General features: G+C 50.3%; 1 protein-coding gene and 1 non-coding gene across 2 annotated transcripts in view; one reads left to right on the forward strand and one right to left on the reverse strand.

Moving 5' to 3' along the window:
- The window catches only part of SFRP1 (secreted frizzled related protein 1), a 47,603-nt gene extending 28,673 nt beyond the window's left edge, over positions 1-18,930 (reverse strand). The window contains exons 1-2 of the mRNA XM_054499099.2: positions 17,985-18,930; positions 12,846-12,923 (exon numbers count right to left, since the gene is read on the reverse strand). Of these exons, the coding sequence (XP_054355074.1) occupies positions 12,846-12,923; positions 17,985-18,528 (622 nt within the window). The 5' untranslated portion in view covers positions 18,529-18,930. The remainder of the gene's footprint in view (positions 1-12,845; positions 12,924-17,984) is intronic.
- LOC129043269 (U6 spliceosomal RNA) lies at positions 7,395-7,497 on the forward strand. The gene has a single exon (XR_008504368.1). It is a non-coding gene; the product is annotated as a U6 spliceosomal RNA (small nuclear RNA).
- Positions 18,931-19,217: the final 287 nt, after the last annotated feature.

The raw sequence follows: 19,217 nt of genomic DNA on the forward strand, positions 1-19,217 counted from the left end.
CTCCTCGCTCCCTCCCACACTCACTCAGAGACTCCCTGTCCAAAACGTCTCACCACTGATGTCTGCAGTTCTGCCATTAGGACTTCATTATTTGATTAATGAGGTCTTCCTGTTCTCCTCCTCCTCGTCTTTTTTTTTTTTTTTTTTTGAGATGGAGTTTTGTTCTGTCACCCAGGCTGGAGTGCAGTGGCGCGAACTCGGCTCACTGCAAGCTCCACCTCCCAGGTTCACACCATTCTCCTGCCTCAGCCTCCTGAGTAGCTGGGACTACAGGTGCCCGCCACCAGGCCCCACTATTTTTTTTGTATTTTTAGTGGAGACGGGGTTTCACCATGTTAGCCAGGATGGTCTTGATCTCTGGACCTCATGATCCGCCCACCTCAGCCTCCCAAACTGCTGGGATTACAGGCGTGAGTCACTGTGCCCGGCCTTTTTTGAGGTCTTTTTTAAAGATATAAGACAGTCATGTTTTAAAATAGGTTCTCAGTGTCTCTGTGTTACCAACAAGGCCAAATCTCCATTCTGTAAGAAAGCAGTCAGGTTGCCGCACAAGCTGGCTTTTGCCTGTTTTGTCATCATTTCTAGATACTCACCACCACACCCTGATAAGCTAGCTAACCACAAGGAGATTTGCCACTCCCCAATGCAGCGTCACAGCTCCTGGTCTGATCTCCACTGGGATTATCTTCCTAGGCCCACCTTTACTGCCTGACAAATGCCTACCAGCTCCATGGAGGACAGCACAGGTTCTCTCATCTCTGCAGCTCCCCTTGACCATTTCCTTGGAGACCAGCTCCCTTCTGTATGCTCCCGTGGCTCCCAGCTCTTCTCTATCACGGGCATCTCTGCATCCCCTGACCTCCTCTAGATGGTAAGGCCCGGTAGAGCAGAACCACTTCCCAATCACACCCCATGACCATTTTCTGGACACTCACCAGCACGGAGCCCAGCACACACACCACGCAGTCAGCCTTGACTGGGTCTCTGACACTAACATGAAATTAGGTTAATCCAGGCGTATCCTCCCCGAGGCAGGAAACACCATGAGGAGCAGCACAAAGGCACCGTGATCCAGGGCTGGAGCATGGACAGAGGCACCTTGGAGAAGCCTGTGACAAACCCAAAGCTTCTGCCTCAAACAGGCCCCAGGAGTGGGGACAGCGAGGTACCCTAGTGTGGCCAGGGGCCCCCCAGTACAGACGCCCTCACCCTCTCTTCCAAAACTCACCAGCTCCTATCTGGCCAGCCCGAGGCTCACTGCAGGGCTTCTCACTGATAACACAACTTCAAAAACAACACACCCCAGGCAGAATTACACCACTAAAAACTTCCGCTCCTGGACTCAGGTGTGCAGGTAAGAGCTATCTATGGCCAACAGAGTTTTCACCTTCCTTACCCAGGGCTTAACTCGGGTTCAGAGCACTTGGAGGGAGGAGATGGCTGCAGAATTCTTTGCAGGGAAGACCTCATAGCAGCCCTTTTTGGCTTTGATTATTGATATGGTTAGGCTTTGTGTCCCCACCCAAATCTCTCCTTGAACTGTAATCCCCAGGTGTTGAGGGAGAGACCTGGTAGGAGGTGACTGGATCATAGGGGCAGTTTCCCCCATGCTGTTCTCACGATAGTGAGTGAGTTCTCACAAGAGCTGATGGTTTTATAAGGGGATCTTCCCCCTTCACTTCCTTCACAAAATCTCACCTGCTGCCATATAAGACGTGCCTGCTTCCCCTTATGCCATGACTGTAAGTTTCCTGAGGTCTCCCCAGCCATGTGGACCTTTTCTTTATAAAGTATCCAGTCTTGTGTAGTATTTTTATAGCCGTATGAGAACAAACTAATACAATTATGGAGACTTCCCTCTTCCCAGGCCCTGGGAAGAAATGATATCAACACTTCTGTTTACACAGCTAAAATCTCTTTGGATGTTGATTCTAGTCAACAGATGTGGTATAGACTAAGCAGGGCTCAGTAAAAGCCCAACGATTGTTGAATTATCTCTGCAAGAGTGCACGCCTTCTGCAGGTGGTTAGATTTTCAAAAGAAAACACATGCACAAACACACATCATGAGCCTGTTTTTAAATGAATGTGTGTTAAGAGTAAAGACCCTGTAACCAGAGAGGCTGGGTGCCGGCTGGCATTTGGCACTGTGCAGACATCTCAGCTCTTAGTGCCTTTACATCTCAGAACAAAGGTCGAGACTCCTTCTAGCCAGCCCTGCATCCTGTGAGTGGAAGCAGCGGCTGCGGGTTACGTGGAGGTGAGAGGCTGCTCTCAAGACTCAAGTCTTGCCTGTGCACTTCTCAGCACCTTCCTTGCCCAGGGCTGACAATAAGTACTTACCTGACTGAACTCCTTCCCCTCGCAGCTGTGCACTCCCTGGGTGTCATATCTGACTCAGGCCCATGGCCACAACCACATGAGGGACCGCTGAAACACATGAGCCGTTCATTCCAACTGCTGCACCACAAGAACAGGTACAGCCTTGCTGGGACCTCGTCACCCTTTGAGCTGGGTACACAGACAGCTGCAAATTGGAAGGAGCAGCTCCCCCTCCCATACCTTGATCCAGACTTTGAGTCCCCACGCTGTGGGCCAGGGCTAAGCAGAACATAGAATGCGAAGCGAGTTGTTATAACTGACAAATGACAAACCAACATTCTCCTCTGTATTTATTAACCAGTTTAGGTTTCGTCAATTGAAGAATTACTACTTGTTTTGAGTCTTTACTCCCTTTCCCTGTCCTCATCTCCTGACACCAGGAATGCCCTCCTCTACTTTCTCCATTAATCTTCAGCCTGACAGTTAGATCCTCGTCTTCTCCGGGAAACTTCCCTGAATTTCTCCAGGCCCCACTGAAGACCCCTCCCTCCTTCAGTCCTGAACGCTAGAACTACGCACAAAGGCATCTGAAGTTACCAAAGAGCAGAGACAAAAAAGCATGGCAAAAGCCTGTCTCGCCCACCACATTCTTGGGGGTTTTGTGGGGGGTTTTGTTTTTGTTTTTGTTTCTGTTTTGAGACAAGGTCTCGCCTTGTCTCAGACCCAGGCTGGAGTGCAGTGGCCTGAACACAGCTCACTGCAGCCTCGACCTCACGGGCTCAAACGTACATCCCACCAAGTAGCTGGGACCACAATGTGCCACCACATCTGGCTTTTTTTTTTTTTTTTTAGAGACAGGGTCTTGAACTCCTGGGCTCAAGCAATCTTCCTGCCTCAGCCTCCCAAAGTACTGGGATTACAGGCATGAGCCACCATACTTGGCCACCAGATTCTTAAATGTGTCGAGGGCAGGAACAGGGTCCTCCATATGGGGCTGAGACCAAAGGAAAAGTGGAAGGCGCCCAGGCTGTCTATGAGCCTGAGAGGTGAGCACAACGGGCTGGCACAGCCGCCCTATGGAGTACCGCAGGAGGGAATGCGCTGTCTAGGCACCAGCTGCTCTCAGGGTTTAAAGTGCTTATCCAGGCTTGTTTCTAGCTCTGGTGCCACCAACATACAGTTGGGGATTTCCTTCAGCCATAAGCCATTCCCAAAAGCTGAATGCATCCGTTGCGGAAGACACCGGTGTGGAATAATTTTCAAAGAGCTCACAAAGAGAAGAGAACACATCTGAGGTAGTCCCAAAAGGAAATGTCCTGCGGAGAAAGCTGATGGAAGGGCTAGAGAAAACAAGAGAGAGAAAATCCCCCTCGTAATCCTGCCTGAATGAGAAAGAACATCATTTAGGGAAGCTGGTTTCTCGTTTTCTCCCCACTGCCAAAGTACTATTTTGGCATCTCTTTACAACTCACAGACATCCTTTCAGAATTTGTAAATGATTTCCCTTAATTCCTGCCCTACAGAAAATACCTCTTTTATGCCTCCAAATATCTGCAAGCCAGTAAGCATCTATTACCTGCACATCAATCCCTAAGAGCTGTCAAATAGCCTCAGCTCTCATGCTCACAGACCCCCAAACCTAACAGACCAACACCTTTTACATTCAAGACTCAAACATGTATATGGAAGCTCTGCACATGCACCGAGATCCCAACCCCAAAAGCCCACACAGACACAAATGTCACCTTCTCTCAGGAGTCCCCAGTTCCTGCTCCTGCCCCTTTGAGAAGCTGGGATGAGAAGGACCCAGTGTGCAGCATAAGTTATGGGAGCTACCCACAATCATCTTTAAACTCAGCCCTGCAGGAAGAACCCCAAGGCTAGTGTGACATGGAAACTCCAGCATCCGGAGCTGGCTGAGACTGCAAGAACAAGCAGTTTATAATCCAGCAGTCTCCCTGAAAAAACCACTATCGACAATCACTACAGGCCGGTGCAGTGGCTCACGCTTGGAATCCCAGCACTTTGGGAGGCCAAGGAGGGCAGATCACGAGGTCAGGAGTTCGAGACCAGCCTGGCCAACATGGTGAAACCCCATCTCTACTAAAAATACAAAAATTAGCCAGGCACAGTGGTGCGCGCCTGTAACCCCAGCTACTCAAGAGGCTGAGGCAGGAGAATTGCTTGAACCCAGGAGGCGGAGGTTGCAGTGAGCCGAGATCACGCAACTGCATTCCAGCCTGGACAACAGAGAAAGACTCCGTCTCAAAAAAAAAAGAAAAAAAATTAGCCGAGCGTGGTGGTGGGCGCCTGTAATCCCAGGTATTCGGGAGGCTGAGGCAGAAAAATTGCTTGAACCCAGTAGGCAGAGGTTGCAATGAGCTGAGATCACACCACTGCACACCAGCCTCAGCGACAAGAGCAAGAAGCTGTCTCAAAAAAAAAAAAAAAAAAAATTCACTACAGTACCTTCCCTGGAAAGACCTGGAAGGCTTTATTTCATCTCGTCCCCATCATTACCATTCATGTGTCCATCCACCCTCTCACTTAAATATGCGCTGCGGCACTCACAGAACTCAACTTACCTAATTCCCAAATGGGTCTCTCACAGCCACCCACTAGCAAAGCCAGAGACGCTGGGGGAGTATCTACAGCATTTTTTTTTTGCCAGTGTCATTAACACTCAGCAGAATCTAGAAGATGACTTTACCCCCTACCACCATGCCCTGGCCCCAGCTCCCAAATCAGTCAATATGTCCAGCCCCCTGCCAATGTGGTTCAACAAATGTCTATTTTCAAAGAAACCTAAGCTGGCTGCTTCTGGTTCACTTTCCTCATAACTCATCACCAACTGTTTGTGGGATGCAGAGGGCAACCATCCTGAGTCTGCCCCCTCTGAATTAGGAAGTCCCCAGGTGCCAGCAGTAAGAGGCACTCAAACCCAGGGAGGCTCACGCTACAGGGGTGGCTCCTGCACACACTGACGACGGGGCAAGTCCCTCTTCTTGGTCACCCAGCCAGACAGACTGCAGTGCCAGGTCCTCTGGGTACAGTGGGAGTGACAAACACTAGCGGCAGGCCAGACCCCATACGCAACAAAGCTGTAGTTCAAATATGTATTGTATGTGTCTGGCTTTCACATGGAGTTTGCAACCTGCCAGTTAGTAGTGTTTACCTTGGTAAAAATTCACGGGAAATCTTAGTCTGAACAGGCCCAGAGTTTATTTTACTGCCAGATAAACAACTTTCTTTGATAAATCATCCGTGTGACAGTGTTCCTGAAAGACTAAACAAAGATTTCAAGCACAATCTATAGGCCTTTGAGAAGCCTTCCAAAGCGAAGGCATGTTTAATTGGCTGCCCTAAGGTCGGGGCAGGGCAATGGTCTGACATTTCTTTGGCCATTTGTTCTTCCAGAAAAAAAAAAAAAACAGATTGGGGCTTCCAGCACATTTCTGCAAAACTGGATGAAACTTACCAATATTTAAACGCTCATTCGCATTATAATGCATAGCCTATTTTTTGGTTAAAGAAAGTGAATGTCACAAGGCAGGTGTTGGGGTTGGGGTAGGGGAAGGGAAAAGTGTCCCAGAGATATCGCTGGAGAAAAACGGAGGACAAAGTGAAGTAAAACAGCACAAAGGGGCTCTGAAGTCCCTCAAACATAGGCCCTGCTAAATTAGAAGGAGAATACGTTAGGTAGAGTGTTTCTAAAAAACACACAAATGAAAACTTCAGTGGTCCTACCCTGGAACACCAGGCAGTCACAGCTCCCGCATTCAGCCTTCATCACTGTCTGGAGGCTTCCAGGTTTACATTGCCATAAGGATGTCATCTCACTAAAACCCAGATCTCCTAACTTCTAGTTAGGGTTTGGCTTTCCGAGGGGGAGTTGTTTGTTATTGTTATTGTGAATTACAGCACCTTGAAGCTGCATAAAGCAGTTCTCTTTGTGGGTTTTGTTTTGTTTTTGAGATGGAGTTTCGCTCTATCGCCCAGGCTGGAGTGCAGCAGCGCAATCTCAGCTCACTGCAACCTTGGCCTCTAGGTTCAAGCGATTCTCCTGCCTCAGCCTCTGAAGTAGCTGGGATTACAGGCGCCTGCCACCATGCCCGGCTAATTTTTGTATTTTTAGTAGAGATGGGGTTTCACCATTTTGGCCCAGGCTGGTCTTGAACTTTTTACCTCAGGTGATCCACCCACCTCGGCCTCCCAAAGTGCTGGGATTACAGGTGTGAGCCACCATGCCCAGCAGCCTAAAGCTTTTAAAGGTCTTCCAAATGGGTTTTTTAAAAGACTTCTTCAGTTTAATCCTCCGTTAACCAGATAATTAACTAGCATATTCCATTCTTCTTCCTAAAAAACTTTCCCCCCAACAAGCTGATTTCATTAGTGCTAGAATTTTCCTTCCTAAGCTAAATTTCATCCTAAAACAATTTTTTCCAATAAGAAGACACAATAATTATTACAGATTGAACAGCCACCATATTCCAGGAACTGTCCACACTTGATTATATCCAATTCTCCCAACACAGTCATGTAAGAATTCTCATCCATAGTTTGCTGATGAGGAGCCAGGCTCAGGGAGGTTAAGAGACTTTCTGGTGGTCACTTAGCTTATAGGGTAGGGATTTAATCCAAGTCTGTCTGGCCCAGAGCCTGTGTTCTTTCCATTCTGCTACACTGCCAGCTTTCCCACCAAGAAGGGAGCCAATGATTGCTGAGCTCCTTCTGTGTGCTGGGCACAGACATCAGTGCATTTAAATTCTACAAACCCTAAGGGTAAAGGAGCACCTGATGCCCCTGCCCAGGAAGCTCCTCAACTACCTTCCTGCATGATGGGTGTGAGAGGATGGGAAGGAACAAGGGTGTGCAATCTGGCCTGGATGCCAGGGAAGTGCTGGTGGGCAGTAACAGGGATCCAGGTAGAGTGCTCTTGGGTCACTGAATGCCTAACTCCTTTATTTTTTTGTCTTATTTCCTTCAGTCAGTAACGTGAGGGCACAGACTGGCTGATCTTTGAGGTCCTATCCAACTCAACACGGCTTTACAATGGCAAAGTGGTACAGGGGCTTGCTTCAGTAGCACACATGGCAAAACTGGAACAATATAGAGAAGATTCACATGGCCACCGTGCAAGAATAACACGTGAGTTCGTGAAGTCTTCCGTATTTTTAAAGAATAAGATATAGTCTTCAGTAGCACAGCTAGGCAATTATAGTTAACAATAATTTATTGTATATTTCAAATTAACTAGAAGAGTAGATTTGGAACATTTCCAACACAAAGATCAGTGTTTCAGGTGGTAGATATCCCAATTACTCAATTTTTTTTTTTTTTGAGACAGAGTCTTGCTCTGTTGCCCAGGCTAGAGTACAGTGGTGTGTGTGATCATGGCTCACTGTAGCCTCAAATTCCTGGGTTCAAGCAATCCTCCCACCGCTGCCTCCCAAGTAGCTGGGACTACAGGTGCATGCCACCATGCCCAGTTAATATTTAATTTTTAATGGGGATGGGGTTTCACTATGTTGCCTGGGGTCTTGAGGCTGGTCTCAAACTCCTGACCTCAAGCAATCCTCCTGCCTCACCCTCCCAAAGCATTGAGATTACAGATGTGAGACAGCATGCCCAGCCCCAATTACCCAGGTTTGATCATTACACATTGGATGCTTTTATCAAAATATCAAACATACCCCATAAATATGTGCAACTATTTTGTATCCATTAAAAAAATTTTAAGTGGTACAGGTGAGCAACGCAGCACCCAAAGAAATGGGCAGTTCACATGAGCTGTGAACAGCCCCCTCAACCCACTCGTCCCTTGTCCCTCTTTCTCTACCCACATCCAGAAAAGCTTCAGAAAATAAAGGTGAACTTGAGGACAAATCCTTCTCTCCACTCCCCTTCTTATGAGAGTTTATAGTCATATCCAAAGATGAGGACATGATGCATAACACATAAGCCAGATGCAAAAGGACAAACACTGGCTCGGCCTCCATCTCTTCACTGCCTACCCCCCCACCCCCCACCTCCCATGCACAAGAAGGCTGCTCAGAAAGAGACACAGGCTCTCAGCTGGGACTCACACCTCTAGTGCACTAAGCAATGGGCCAATCTCAGGTTTTTACGCACATAAAACATCCTAACAATTAGCTCCATTTTGTACAGATCTGTGGATAGGATATGTATCTTCAGTAACAATAAAACCCAGTTGTTTTCCACCTATCAATTCCACCCCCAGGGTAACAATTCCTTCCATGTCTAACTTTACTTTGACTGAATGAGATTCTGGATGTTGGGGCTTCTTTTAAACATGTATACGTGTATATGCTCAGTCACCCAAAACAGGGCATGTAGTTTTCCTTGAACTTAATACACAAGTTGCCGACATCCACCTTGAAAAGAGCCTTCTCTTTTATAAAACAAAGAAGTCCATCATGCCTGCAATCCCCATCTTGGGAGGCCAAGGTAGGGGGACCACTTGAGGTCAGGAGTTCAAGACCAGTTCACCAAGACATGGTGAAACCCCATCTCTACTAAAAATACAAAAATTAGCCAAGTGTGGTGGTGGGCACCTGTAGTCCCAGCCACTTGGGAGGCTGAGGCAGAAGAATCGCTTGAGCCCGGGGGGGCGGAGATTGCAGTGAGCTGAGATCATGCCACTGTGCTCCAGCCCGGGTAGAGCGAAACTCAGTCTCAAAAATAAATAAATAAATAAATAAATTCCAACATCCACATCCCGCAGCCCCTGTCATTCATACACTCAGCTGACAAACTTTCATTTTATGCCTACCATGTATAAGACACTGTGCCAGGAACTATTTGAGTGCAAATAGGCCTTACTTTGTTCATTCTAAGACACAGATTTTCTGCACATTTCTGCAAGAAGTATGGTTTTTTTGTTTTTTGGTTTTTGTTTTGTCAGTAGTGCAAACTGAACAGTGTGTCTCACAATTAACAGGCATCTCCCACCAGGTAAAACATGGCATCAGATACAGAGCCTGCTCTCAGGCAGCCTGCAGGTGCTGCAGTGACTGTGCTAGCAGCCAGCTTGCTTCATCTTTAGGAGGAAACCCAAGGTTTAGTTTGGAAAAGCTGAGCCTACTTTCTGCAAGAACTCAAACTGCCCGTCAGAGTAAAACACTGTTCCCCAAACAGCAGCACAGCCAAGACACCTTGAAAGAAGTTGGAGGCAGAGTGAGAACAGATTAGTGGAGGTACGGAAGTGTGGGAAACTGAAAATATTTCTACTAGGAAATACTCCCTAATGCTAACTGTGAAAGCTGATGTTCTTTTCCTTCCTATTTGACTAACCTTAGTGTTGCATAGTACAGCTTTTCTCTTTATGAGGAAATATATAAATGGAAAAAAGAATCCTTCCAGAAGGCAAGGAAAGTTTCCAGGGGCAAAGAAATCCTTTTCCATAGGGAGAAAATACTGGGCTGAAGAAATTGCCACCTGAACTCTCAAGCTCAAAACACTGAAGGCAGTACAAGTGGAAGCTCTGAACTCTCCTAGCAGAAGTATATCACCATGCAAATTTCCCCCAAGAAAGCTTACGGGTGTTTACAGATACTGCAGAAGAAGCTAGAGAAAGTGGCCAGAGGCAGGAATTAACCTCACCACAATTATAAATAAATCAGATCCTCATATCCCTGGGATAAACCAACCCAAAGGGAAGACGGCCGTGGGTGCTGAGCTGTTAACAGCAAGATGATTAGTGTGGCGGCTCGCAAATACTATATTGGGCTATTTAAGAGGCGAGAGTGGCACCCTGTTGTCACAGAGCAGGAAAAGCGGAGAGAGAACAAAAAGCAGAGCCCTGCAAGCTGATGGAAGCCAGCAGGCAGGCTGGTCGCCATGTTCAATGCGGTGACTTTGCCCCGTCTAAGTCTTGGCTCCCACATCTGGTGCTTGATCCAGGCTGATCAGCTGCATTCCTGAGCATCAGCACACAAGCTTTTCTGCTCATGTTTTTTTTCCCGTTGGGGAAAAAATGTGCCCTGAAACTGAGGGGGTACAGTGCAGGGCTGGAGACACGAGTGACTAAGCAGATCTGCCAAGGGGTTAAAGCGCACTGCATGCCGAGAAGGTCAGGGGTCAGACATGCCCAGCTCCACAGAGGCTGCCAGAGACCACAGATGCAGTGGCAGGGGGACGAGGGTGCTGCTTACCCAGGGAAATGCACCCCTTGTTCCCGGAGCTCACAGAGAGCCTTCCAGCAACCTGATGTCTTCCAGCAACCTGATGTCTTCCCACTGGGGATGTCAGGGCCACTTAATGCAAAGTTTGATCCCTGGAGGAGGGAGTCAAGCATTCCCTTTCTTCTCTGCTGTGTGTCAGCTTGCATTGTTCAATTTCTTTGTTTCCTAACTGAATCCCATCAGTGTGGCTGACTGCCTCACTTACTTGAAGTGAGCTGAGCTAGGAAACACGTTTCTCGACAAGGCTGCATTCTCTGAGGTGCTAAGAAGGGCAGAGCTAAGCTCAGCCCCTGCAGAGAGAGAGAAAAAAAAAAATCCCTATATATTGTTTTATGAGAACATTACAGACAAAAAAAAAAAAAGATTTCTCCTACAACCAGCTCAAAGAAGCCTGCCATACACCATACACACACTAAGGAGGTCAGCGCCTCCGTGGTGGAGCCCAGCGGCTGTGCATCCACTCTTAAGTGAGGAGGGCAGGTGGCAGAGTGTAAAAGGACTCCAGTTGGGAAAGTCAAATTCCTTCTTTATCAAATAAGAGGACTGGATAAGATGACCTCTGAGGTCCAGGAGGAACCCAAAAGTTCTGTGAACCCAAGAAGAAAATATTGTCAGGGCTAAAGGAATCCAATCCCAAACAGCTAATCACTCAGATTCCACAAACCCTGATTGGTTATCAACATGAGATCCTCCGTCCTCTTCTGTGTACAGAACGTTGGCTGATTTGGCAGGTCCCTGCTGCCGTGGGAAGAAGATGTCCGTCCCAGATGAGTTACCTGAGTGCCCTCTAGACCCCTGCCCTACACCTTAAGGTCAACCTTGCCAGATTCAAATTCTTTCCCAAGGCTTGCCTCTTCAGCCTATGTGGCAAAGGGTCTGAATCCTCCAACTTCTGTCTTTTTTAAAAAATAATACTCATGTATTACATTTATTTAGAGGAAGAGTTCCACCCTCAATCTGTATCTATAGAACTCAGAAAGCACTAGGTATACAGGGAATCCTCACTGATGAATTTGAGTTAATGCAGAAACAGACAAGTAACTCACACTGCTGCATCACAGAGAACACATCAATCTTCCCCATGCATGGAAATAGGATACGCGCTCTCCAGTTTAGCTCTGGTGGCCATCTACATCCAGCTTCCATCTTCATCCACAATTGCAATACCCTGAGAATGACCCTGTCCTGAGGCATGATTCCCTCTGACTTGCATGTGTCCTCCCACGTGTGTGCAGCTTACTTAGACAGGGCTCTTTGCAGGAACAAGACCCTTCTGTGTACTTTACTATGTTCGATTAATGAAAACATGGACTGGGATGCCTCCAAATGGACTCACATCACCTATCTTTACGCTTTTCCAGATAAGAATTCTGTAAGAAATCCGATCTCAGGGACACAAGGCAGGAATTATGAGAAACACATTGTTCTGCATCACGCTGATCCTTCTGAAAGTGTGGCTTGGCTGGAGCCACTTCTCTGCATCCATGTCAGATAGAGGCGAGAGAGGGAGCTGGCCCTCCAAAGGGGTGCCGTTTACATTTACTTTTTTCAGAGGAGAGACTCTCAGGGTGTGGTGAATTCGGGTCTTCTGCAGGTCAGACTATAACAGACCATCCCTGAAAGGCCCCAAGGCCCCTGGCATCTCCCCCACCTCCCCCTGGCCCCCAACCAGCTCCTCCTTCTCCTGGAGCTGCGAGTGCTGGTTCAGAATTCTCTTTCGATGGAGAGTGACTTGGGAAGAAGAGAGAAAAACCACACTACTGTGGGGATGTCCATTTTCTTTGCCTCACAGAACCTGATGAGGACCCCCACTCTGAATCCCCTAAGCATTGAAATCTCCCCTCCCTGGGAAGGCACCCGGAGGGCAGCCATTTAAATTCTGGACAGAGTCATGCTGACACCTAGGGGTAGATGTTAAAAAAAAAAAAAAAAAGAGCCAGTCCGGAAAAAACCGGGCCCAACCAGACAGGGGAGCAGGTGGCAACTTGTACCTCCTGCAGCTTCTGAGAAGGAGCTGCTGTCCTTCCCTGCTCCTCTCGACCTGTCCCCAAATCAGCCTCCCTGTATGCCTAGAGAAGATCCCCAAAAATCTGTCCAGCAATCCCACACAAAGGAGGGCAAAGTATGGCCTTCATAAAAACTGGCCGGTTCTGGACCCTGTCTAGTCTCCCATCTGCCTGAGAAAAGCAGCCATTCGGAGAGGAATGAGGTAGAGAATGTGGAAAGCTGCAACGAGATACACCAGCAGGGCCTCCGTCCAGCAGGGACACAGACCAGGAGGTTCCAAACCTTCCAGAGGCAGCTAGAAACGCTTTCTTACCAAACTCGCTGGCACAGAGATGTTCAATGATGGCCTCAGATTTCAACTCGTTGTCACAGGGAGGACACACCGTTGTGCCTGGGAAAGGAAGTAGGGAGAAACGGAACTGTAAGTTACAGAGCAGGAAGGGAGCAGCCCCTGGGGAAAAGATTGGCCCTGGGTCCAGGCTGAAAGTGGCTAAAGGTCTTCTGGAACTTCTGAAGGGGACCTGAGAATTGAAAACAAGAAGCCTTGAGCCCAGGGTCTACAACCAGAGCAGGCGCAGGTTTCTTGAAACATTTTGGCCCAGAGCTGCTAAATGTGACACAGTTATTTAAGCCAGCATGACCTGAGGCTGGGTGGGGGCAGGTCACGTGAATGATGACTTGCGGGGCACTGTGAGTGCCGGGAAAAGCTGGCTTACAAACCCACAGAGATCTCTTCCTTGTGTTTGTTTCCCATCCTCCCTTCTCCTTTCAGTACCATCCTCCGATTCCTACCCCCTTCCCATTTCCACACTCCCAGCCAGCCTGCTGATCCCTCTGACCAGGTCTCCAGGAGCCAAGAGAGAAACAAACTCAGCCAGACTCACAAACTCCACCCCTCGGCCCCTGAACACCTCCTCTCCAAAAGGGCCACCGCAGCAGGAGGCCAGGGCAGGCGGGCGGGGTGGGGCACTAACAGGCGCTGCCAAATGGGAGGACAGGGCTGGATAGGAAGGGGCCCTTCAGAGGCTCTTTCCTGGGCAACTGTGAAGTGCTTTGAAGAGGAGGTGTGTCGGGGCAGACGTGCATAACGCTGGGAGGCAGCTCCACTGCCTGGGAGGAGATGTCTGAGGCCAGGGCAGAAGTCTCCTCCAAGCCAATATACTGCTGAAGTCAGAAGATCCAGTGGAGGTAAAGGACCCCCACTTCCCAGGACAGAGGGAGAGCGGGACGGCGCTTTCCTCCAAGGGCTGAAGTGGCTTATCATCATTGTCATCACCTTCACCTATCAAGCAGCCTGGAGCTTATCGACTGTCTAGGAAAACATCATGAGCACATTCTAGGGGCACCCCACCCCCGGGCACAGCACAGGAGGCCAAGCCAGGCTGGAGCTGAAGAGCACAGGAAAGTCACCCCTGACCCTGCACTCGGGGAGAGCAGGTGGGGCTTGGCGTGCTTGGAGCCCACTGCTCTTCGTCCTCCTCCACCACGGCTTCCATGGCAGCCTCTCCCTCCCCATCAGCACTCCCTATGGCTCAGACATTGAAACAGGAAAAGGCTCCCTAAGTGGAAGAGAAGAGGGGACCTGCAGAGCACCCCCAGATCAAGGCTGCCCTCAGGACACAAGTGGCCCACAGACCACTCCCCACTTCCAAGCAGGGTCCCTGCAGGGCCCAACAGAGACCCCATCCTTAGTTTTTATTGACACATTCCTCTCCCACCTTTACTCTGCACCCAGGAGCAAACACCTTCCAGATTCTCAGTGCAGTTAGGAACCACGCTCCCAGCAGACAATGGCATGACTGTCCTTAGCCCAGATGCTGGAAATTTGCTTTGCACCCAGAACTTGAGACTGGGTTCTAGAGGTGGTAATTCTCACAAAGGAGACAACTTACCACAAATTTTGCATAATGGTTTTTGCTTCCACGTGGGGAAAAGGAAGTGTGACAATATGGAAAGAACCAGGTTACTTGCACAAGGAGAGTGAACTGTGCTTTTGGGTTTTCCTTGTCTAGGTTATTTTGAAAAAGGAAAAGTGGGAGTTACACAAACACACATTGCAACGTTCTGTGAATACAATCTTGACCAAATAGTGAAGTCAGGGTGATGCAAACATAAAGGGCACATCTCTGCCCGCTCCACACACTCACTGCATCTCCTCTGGACACTTGAAGTTCGCCTGAACCAATCGGCTAAGGAGGGCTCTGCACTTCTCAGGGACATTTTCCTCAGTCCCGTCAATTACGTTTGGACTTCAGTGCCTCTCAGAATGGCAGGAGCTCGTTGGAGTGGGCTGTGTGTTTTTACCACGGCTTTCCCCTATCTCAGCTTTTCTAACGGCTGACTCTGGAGCAGCCTGATCCAGAGAGAGAAAGAGAAATGTGTGATGCGGTATTAACCTGCGCCTCATTGGTGCATCTTGGGGCTCTACAGGCTGCCTCTGCAGGAGAAATCCATCCAGTCATCCTTCTGAGAGGTTGAACTAAATCGCTGTTTTCAGGTGTATTTAAAATAATGTTTAAAGCAAATGAACAAAAAAAGCAAAGGTTTTGTGTTTATTAATATTTAAGGGTGTGTGGAGGAGACAGCCCAACAGCTGAATCAGGATTAAGTGATTTTTGTAATATATCAATCCACACACACACAAGTGCTTTATCAGTCTCTCTCTCTCTCTTCTCTCGTTCCCTCTCTCACACACAACCCCACAATCTTCCCTGGCCAGTTCCTGGGGGGACCAAAAGGGAGCCCTAAGGAAGGTTTTCTGGGGAACGGAGGGCTCTGTGGCCTCTACCACGCTGATTAAATGCACAACATGCCCAAGCAACAACAAAATCAAACCCAATGTGCTGGGCTCATACAACTTCAACCAGTAAAACCAGGCAGAGAGGGAAACAACAATGCATCAGCCTGGGAGTTCACAGTTCTAATGGAAGTGCCAAATTTAGAAATGACTTCCCTAGAAAAAGAGCAATTGCCTCTTCCTTAACAGGAGCTTCTATGGCTTGGGTATCAGCCTTTGCAGGGGAAAAATGTCAAGTCATTTCTCATTATCAGGTTTCTCCTTAATAACATATGACCACGGACAGCTGGCCAATACCCCAAAACTGAATATGCCCAAGTGTGTGAACAGAAACCAGTATGCAAAGATATGACACTGCTTTGAAAATGCATTTTAATTTTAAAGAATAAAAGCATAAAGAATAAACGAATAAAAGAGTAGTGCATGCATACTTATTCTCATTGGAAAGTGCCAGTTACTACCCCACAGCCACAAGCCACAAGGTTATGAGGATCAGTAGTCTGGTTTGTCTTGACCTGCCCTCTACACACCTACACACACACGCCCCACCCTCCCTTCCAGAGGGACCTCGCAGGAAATCACGTGGGGCTTCCTTACACCAGGGATTGCAATCCTGGGGAGGGTGGTGTGCCATCTCAGGGCAGAGCCCCCCACCAAAACCACTGAGGGGAAAACCAGTCCCAAGCAAGTCCCACTCCCGACCGGCCCTCTCCCCACTTTTCTCTTTGTTCCTCAAAGACCTGTCTTGGGAGGGTGACTACCTGAGCGCTGCTGGGAGGAGTGGAGGAGAGTGAGGACGGTTCCAAGCCAGGCTGAGAAGGGCGCCGACCAGTGGAACTGCAGCCAAGGGGCAAAAGGTGTCCGGAAGACAGCGATTATGGGGTTTCCCCATCCCATCACAGCCTTTTGGGGGCTGGGGTGAGGGATTCTTTCCTCTCTTCTGCAGGCAACCCGTCCAATCCCCCCATGTTCCCTGTGGACTGCAGCACCTTTTCCGCAGCCGATCCCCCTAAGGTGTCCACTCATGTCTGCAGACGGTCCCAGAAAGAGACCATCGGTGGCCATTGGGAATGGACTCCAGGTCAGGGCTGGGCACAGCCTCTCAGGGCACGGCCGGGCTAATCCCCGCTGGCTGAGGAAGGGGAGAAGGAAATTCCCGCAGGCTGCAGGGGATGGGTGCAGGCCAACAGAACACAAGGCGCTTTGTTTGCTCCAGGTAAACTGCTCAGTTCTCGCTCGCAAAGTGCAGATGCATCCGCTACCCTCACTCCACTCCCACCACCAGAGTTGACCCTAAGAGCAGCGGTGCCCAGACCTAGCCACTGCGGGCAATCAGTGCCGTTCCCATCCAGCCATCCAACGTCAGTCACTGTGGACCCATCTCCACCCTCCCTAGAATAAGCAAAAGCATCTAAAATTTGGGTATTCCTTTCCCCAACCTGCCCGAATCCTCACTCAGAGGAGCCAGTTGACTGCACGCCCCTCTTTTAGCATCAATAACAGAGGTTAAAGGCACTTTAAGGTGAGCTAAGTGTAGGCAGTCTTTCTCCCCCACCCTAAAGGCCCTCCTCAAAAAGCCCTCAGGAAGCCTGCGTCTGTGCTAAGCGCAGCTGGGGTACAGTTCCCCCATCCCTGACCCTCTCCACACCTCAGAGCCTCAACTTCGCTTCTAGAGAATTCTGGGTTGAATTTACTTCTATAGAAGTCAGGTCTGTGATGTGTATATTTTATATTTATATTTATTTCATTTTATTTGACTTCCCAGGATTTTTTTTTCTTCCCCCTCAAGAATTGCTCTTTAAACATAAGGGGGTTTTGAGAGGAACCTCGGGCCGGTCCCTCAGGCTGTTAGGAAAGTCTCCAATTTGCAGAGCCGCTCTCCCCGGGAGGAGATGAACAATGAGCTAATTACATTTTTATCTTTCTAATGAGCTGAGGATTTGTGTAAATGAGAAAAGCAGGGGGTACGCTAGAGGGAGGGAGAAAAGACTTTCCACCCCCAGCCTTCCGAGAGCAGAGCTGGTACCTGGAAGGGGTGGAGAAACAGAAGTCCCCACGGTTCCTAAACTTTCTCAGCCAGTTCTGCAGCAATCCCAAGGCTACTTGACTGAATGACCAGTGAAGGAAAGGGCTTGGTTTTATTTTTTAAATCTTTGTCGAACCTATGAAAATAAACAAAAGCCGCTCCAAGCATTCTCTCGGCCTTTCTGAACTTTCTACGCTTTGGGTTTTTGTTTTTTCCTCCCGTCTCAGAGGTTAAAAACTTCGATAGGGACTCGGAGTCCTCCTAGAGGAGAGGGAAGCTCCCCTGTTATTTAAAGCGCAAGGCTTTGTTTCAGGTATGGGAAAGGCGAAGCTGGATCCCAGGAAGAGCGGCTCCGGGGACTACAGCGAGCCCCTGCGAGGCCGAGGCGCAGAGCCGCCGCTCCCGGGCCAGCCTCGCCGTGCACCTGGGTCGCGAGGAGCGCTGAGCGATACCTGGGACAGACCAGACGTGCTTAGGAATCACGTGCACAGCATGCGAGCAACCTCGGACCGTCAGTCCCCAACACCGGGACACAGCGGCGGGCGGGCGTAGGGTGGCGCGGGTTCTCCTGCAGCCCCGGCCGGGGGATGCAGGGGGTGGCTCGCGCACGTGGGAGGAGGCAGCCTTACCTTGGGGCTTGGAGGCTTCGGTGGCATTGGGCGGCGTCATGGCGATGCAGACGTCCCCCTCGGGGAACTTGTCACACTTAAGCATCTCGGGCCAGTAGAAGCCGAAGAACTGCATGACCGGCTCGCACGAGTCGCGCACGGCCTCGCAGAGCCAGCGGCACGGGTAGATGGGCCGGTCCAGGCAGACGGGCGCGAAGAGCGAGCAGAGGAAGACCTGGGTGCCGGCGTGGCAGTTCTTGTTGAGCAGGGGCACCCAGCTGCTGGCCTGCTGCTTCACCTCCGCCATGGTCTCGTGCTCCAGCAGGTTGGGCAGCACCATCTTCTTGTAGCCCACGTTGTGGCACAGCCGCAGGTCCGCGGGGATGTCCACGCACTGCGGCGGCTTGGTGTAGAAGCGCCCGCTCTGGTACGGGCCGATGTCCGACTGGAAGCTCACGTAGTCGTACTCGCTGGCCGAACCCACGGCCAGGAGCGCCGCGCCCAGCGCCAGCAGCACGCCCAGGGCTGCCCCGCGGCGGCCCCCCACGCTGCGCCCGCTGCCCATGCCGGCTCTGCGCCCTGTTCTCCGCGACGTCGGGGCTGCCTCTGCCGCCTCCCCGCGCGCGTCCCGCCGCAAACTTCCAGGGACCTCCGGGGACAAAAGGCGCCGTCCCCAGCGGTGCCCGGCTCCGCGGCCGCAAGCTGCTGCCGGGTCCCCCCAGCCGGTGGCGGCCCTCGGCCTGCGGTCGGAGGCGGCGCGGGCGGGGAGGCGGCGCTGCGGGCAGGGTGCGCCCCGGCTCCGGGAGGCGCGGCGAGCAGGAAGGCGCGGGGCGGCGGGAGCGCGGCACCGACTCTGGAGGCTGCAGGGCTGGAGTGCGCGGGGCTCCTACGGCCGAGCCCTCGGAGCCGCCCCGCGCAGCCAATCAGCTCCCGGCGGGGCGAGCCGCACTCGTTACCACGTCCGTCACCGGCGCGGGAGCCAATCGCCTCCCTCGCGAGCGGGTTCGGTTTACTAGAACCAGACGCGGCTCAACACCCCTTAAAAAGCAAAACCAAAAATACGTAAATAAAAGGGGGAGGAGGAAAGAGACAAGGGTAAAAAAGAAGGGGAATGGATCGCGGCGTGGGGTGGAGAGAGACCAGGGCGGACGCTGTAATTAACTCGCATTGGCTTGCAGAGAAGCGGGGAGCCTGGATCATACTTGCAAACCCATGAAATTATGAAGACTTTTTTTTTTTTTTTGAGACAGAGTT

This window comes from Pongo pygmaeus, chromosome 7, assembly GCF_028885625.2.
Source record: "Pongo pygmaeus isolate AG05252 chromosome 7, NHGRI_mPonPyg2-v2.0_pri, whole genome shotgun sequence".
NCBI lineage: Eukaryota > Metazoa > Chordata > Mammalia > Primates > Hominidae > Pongo > Pongo pygmaeus.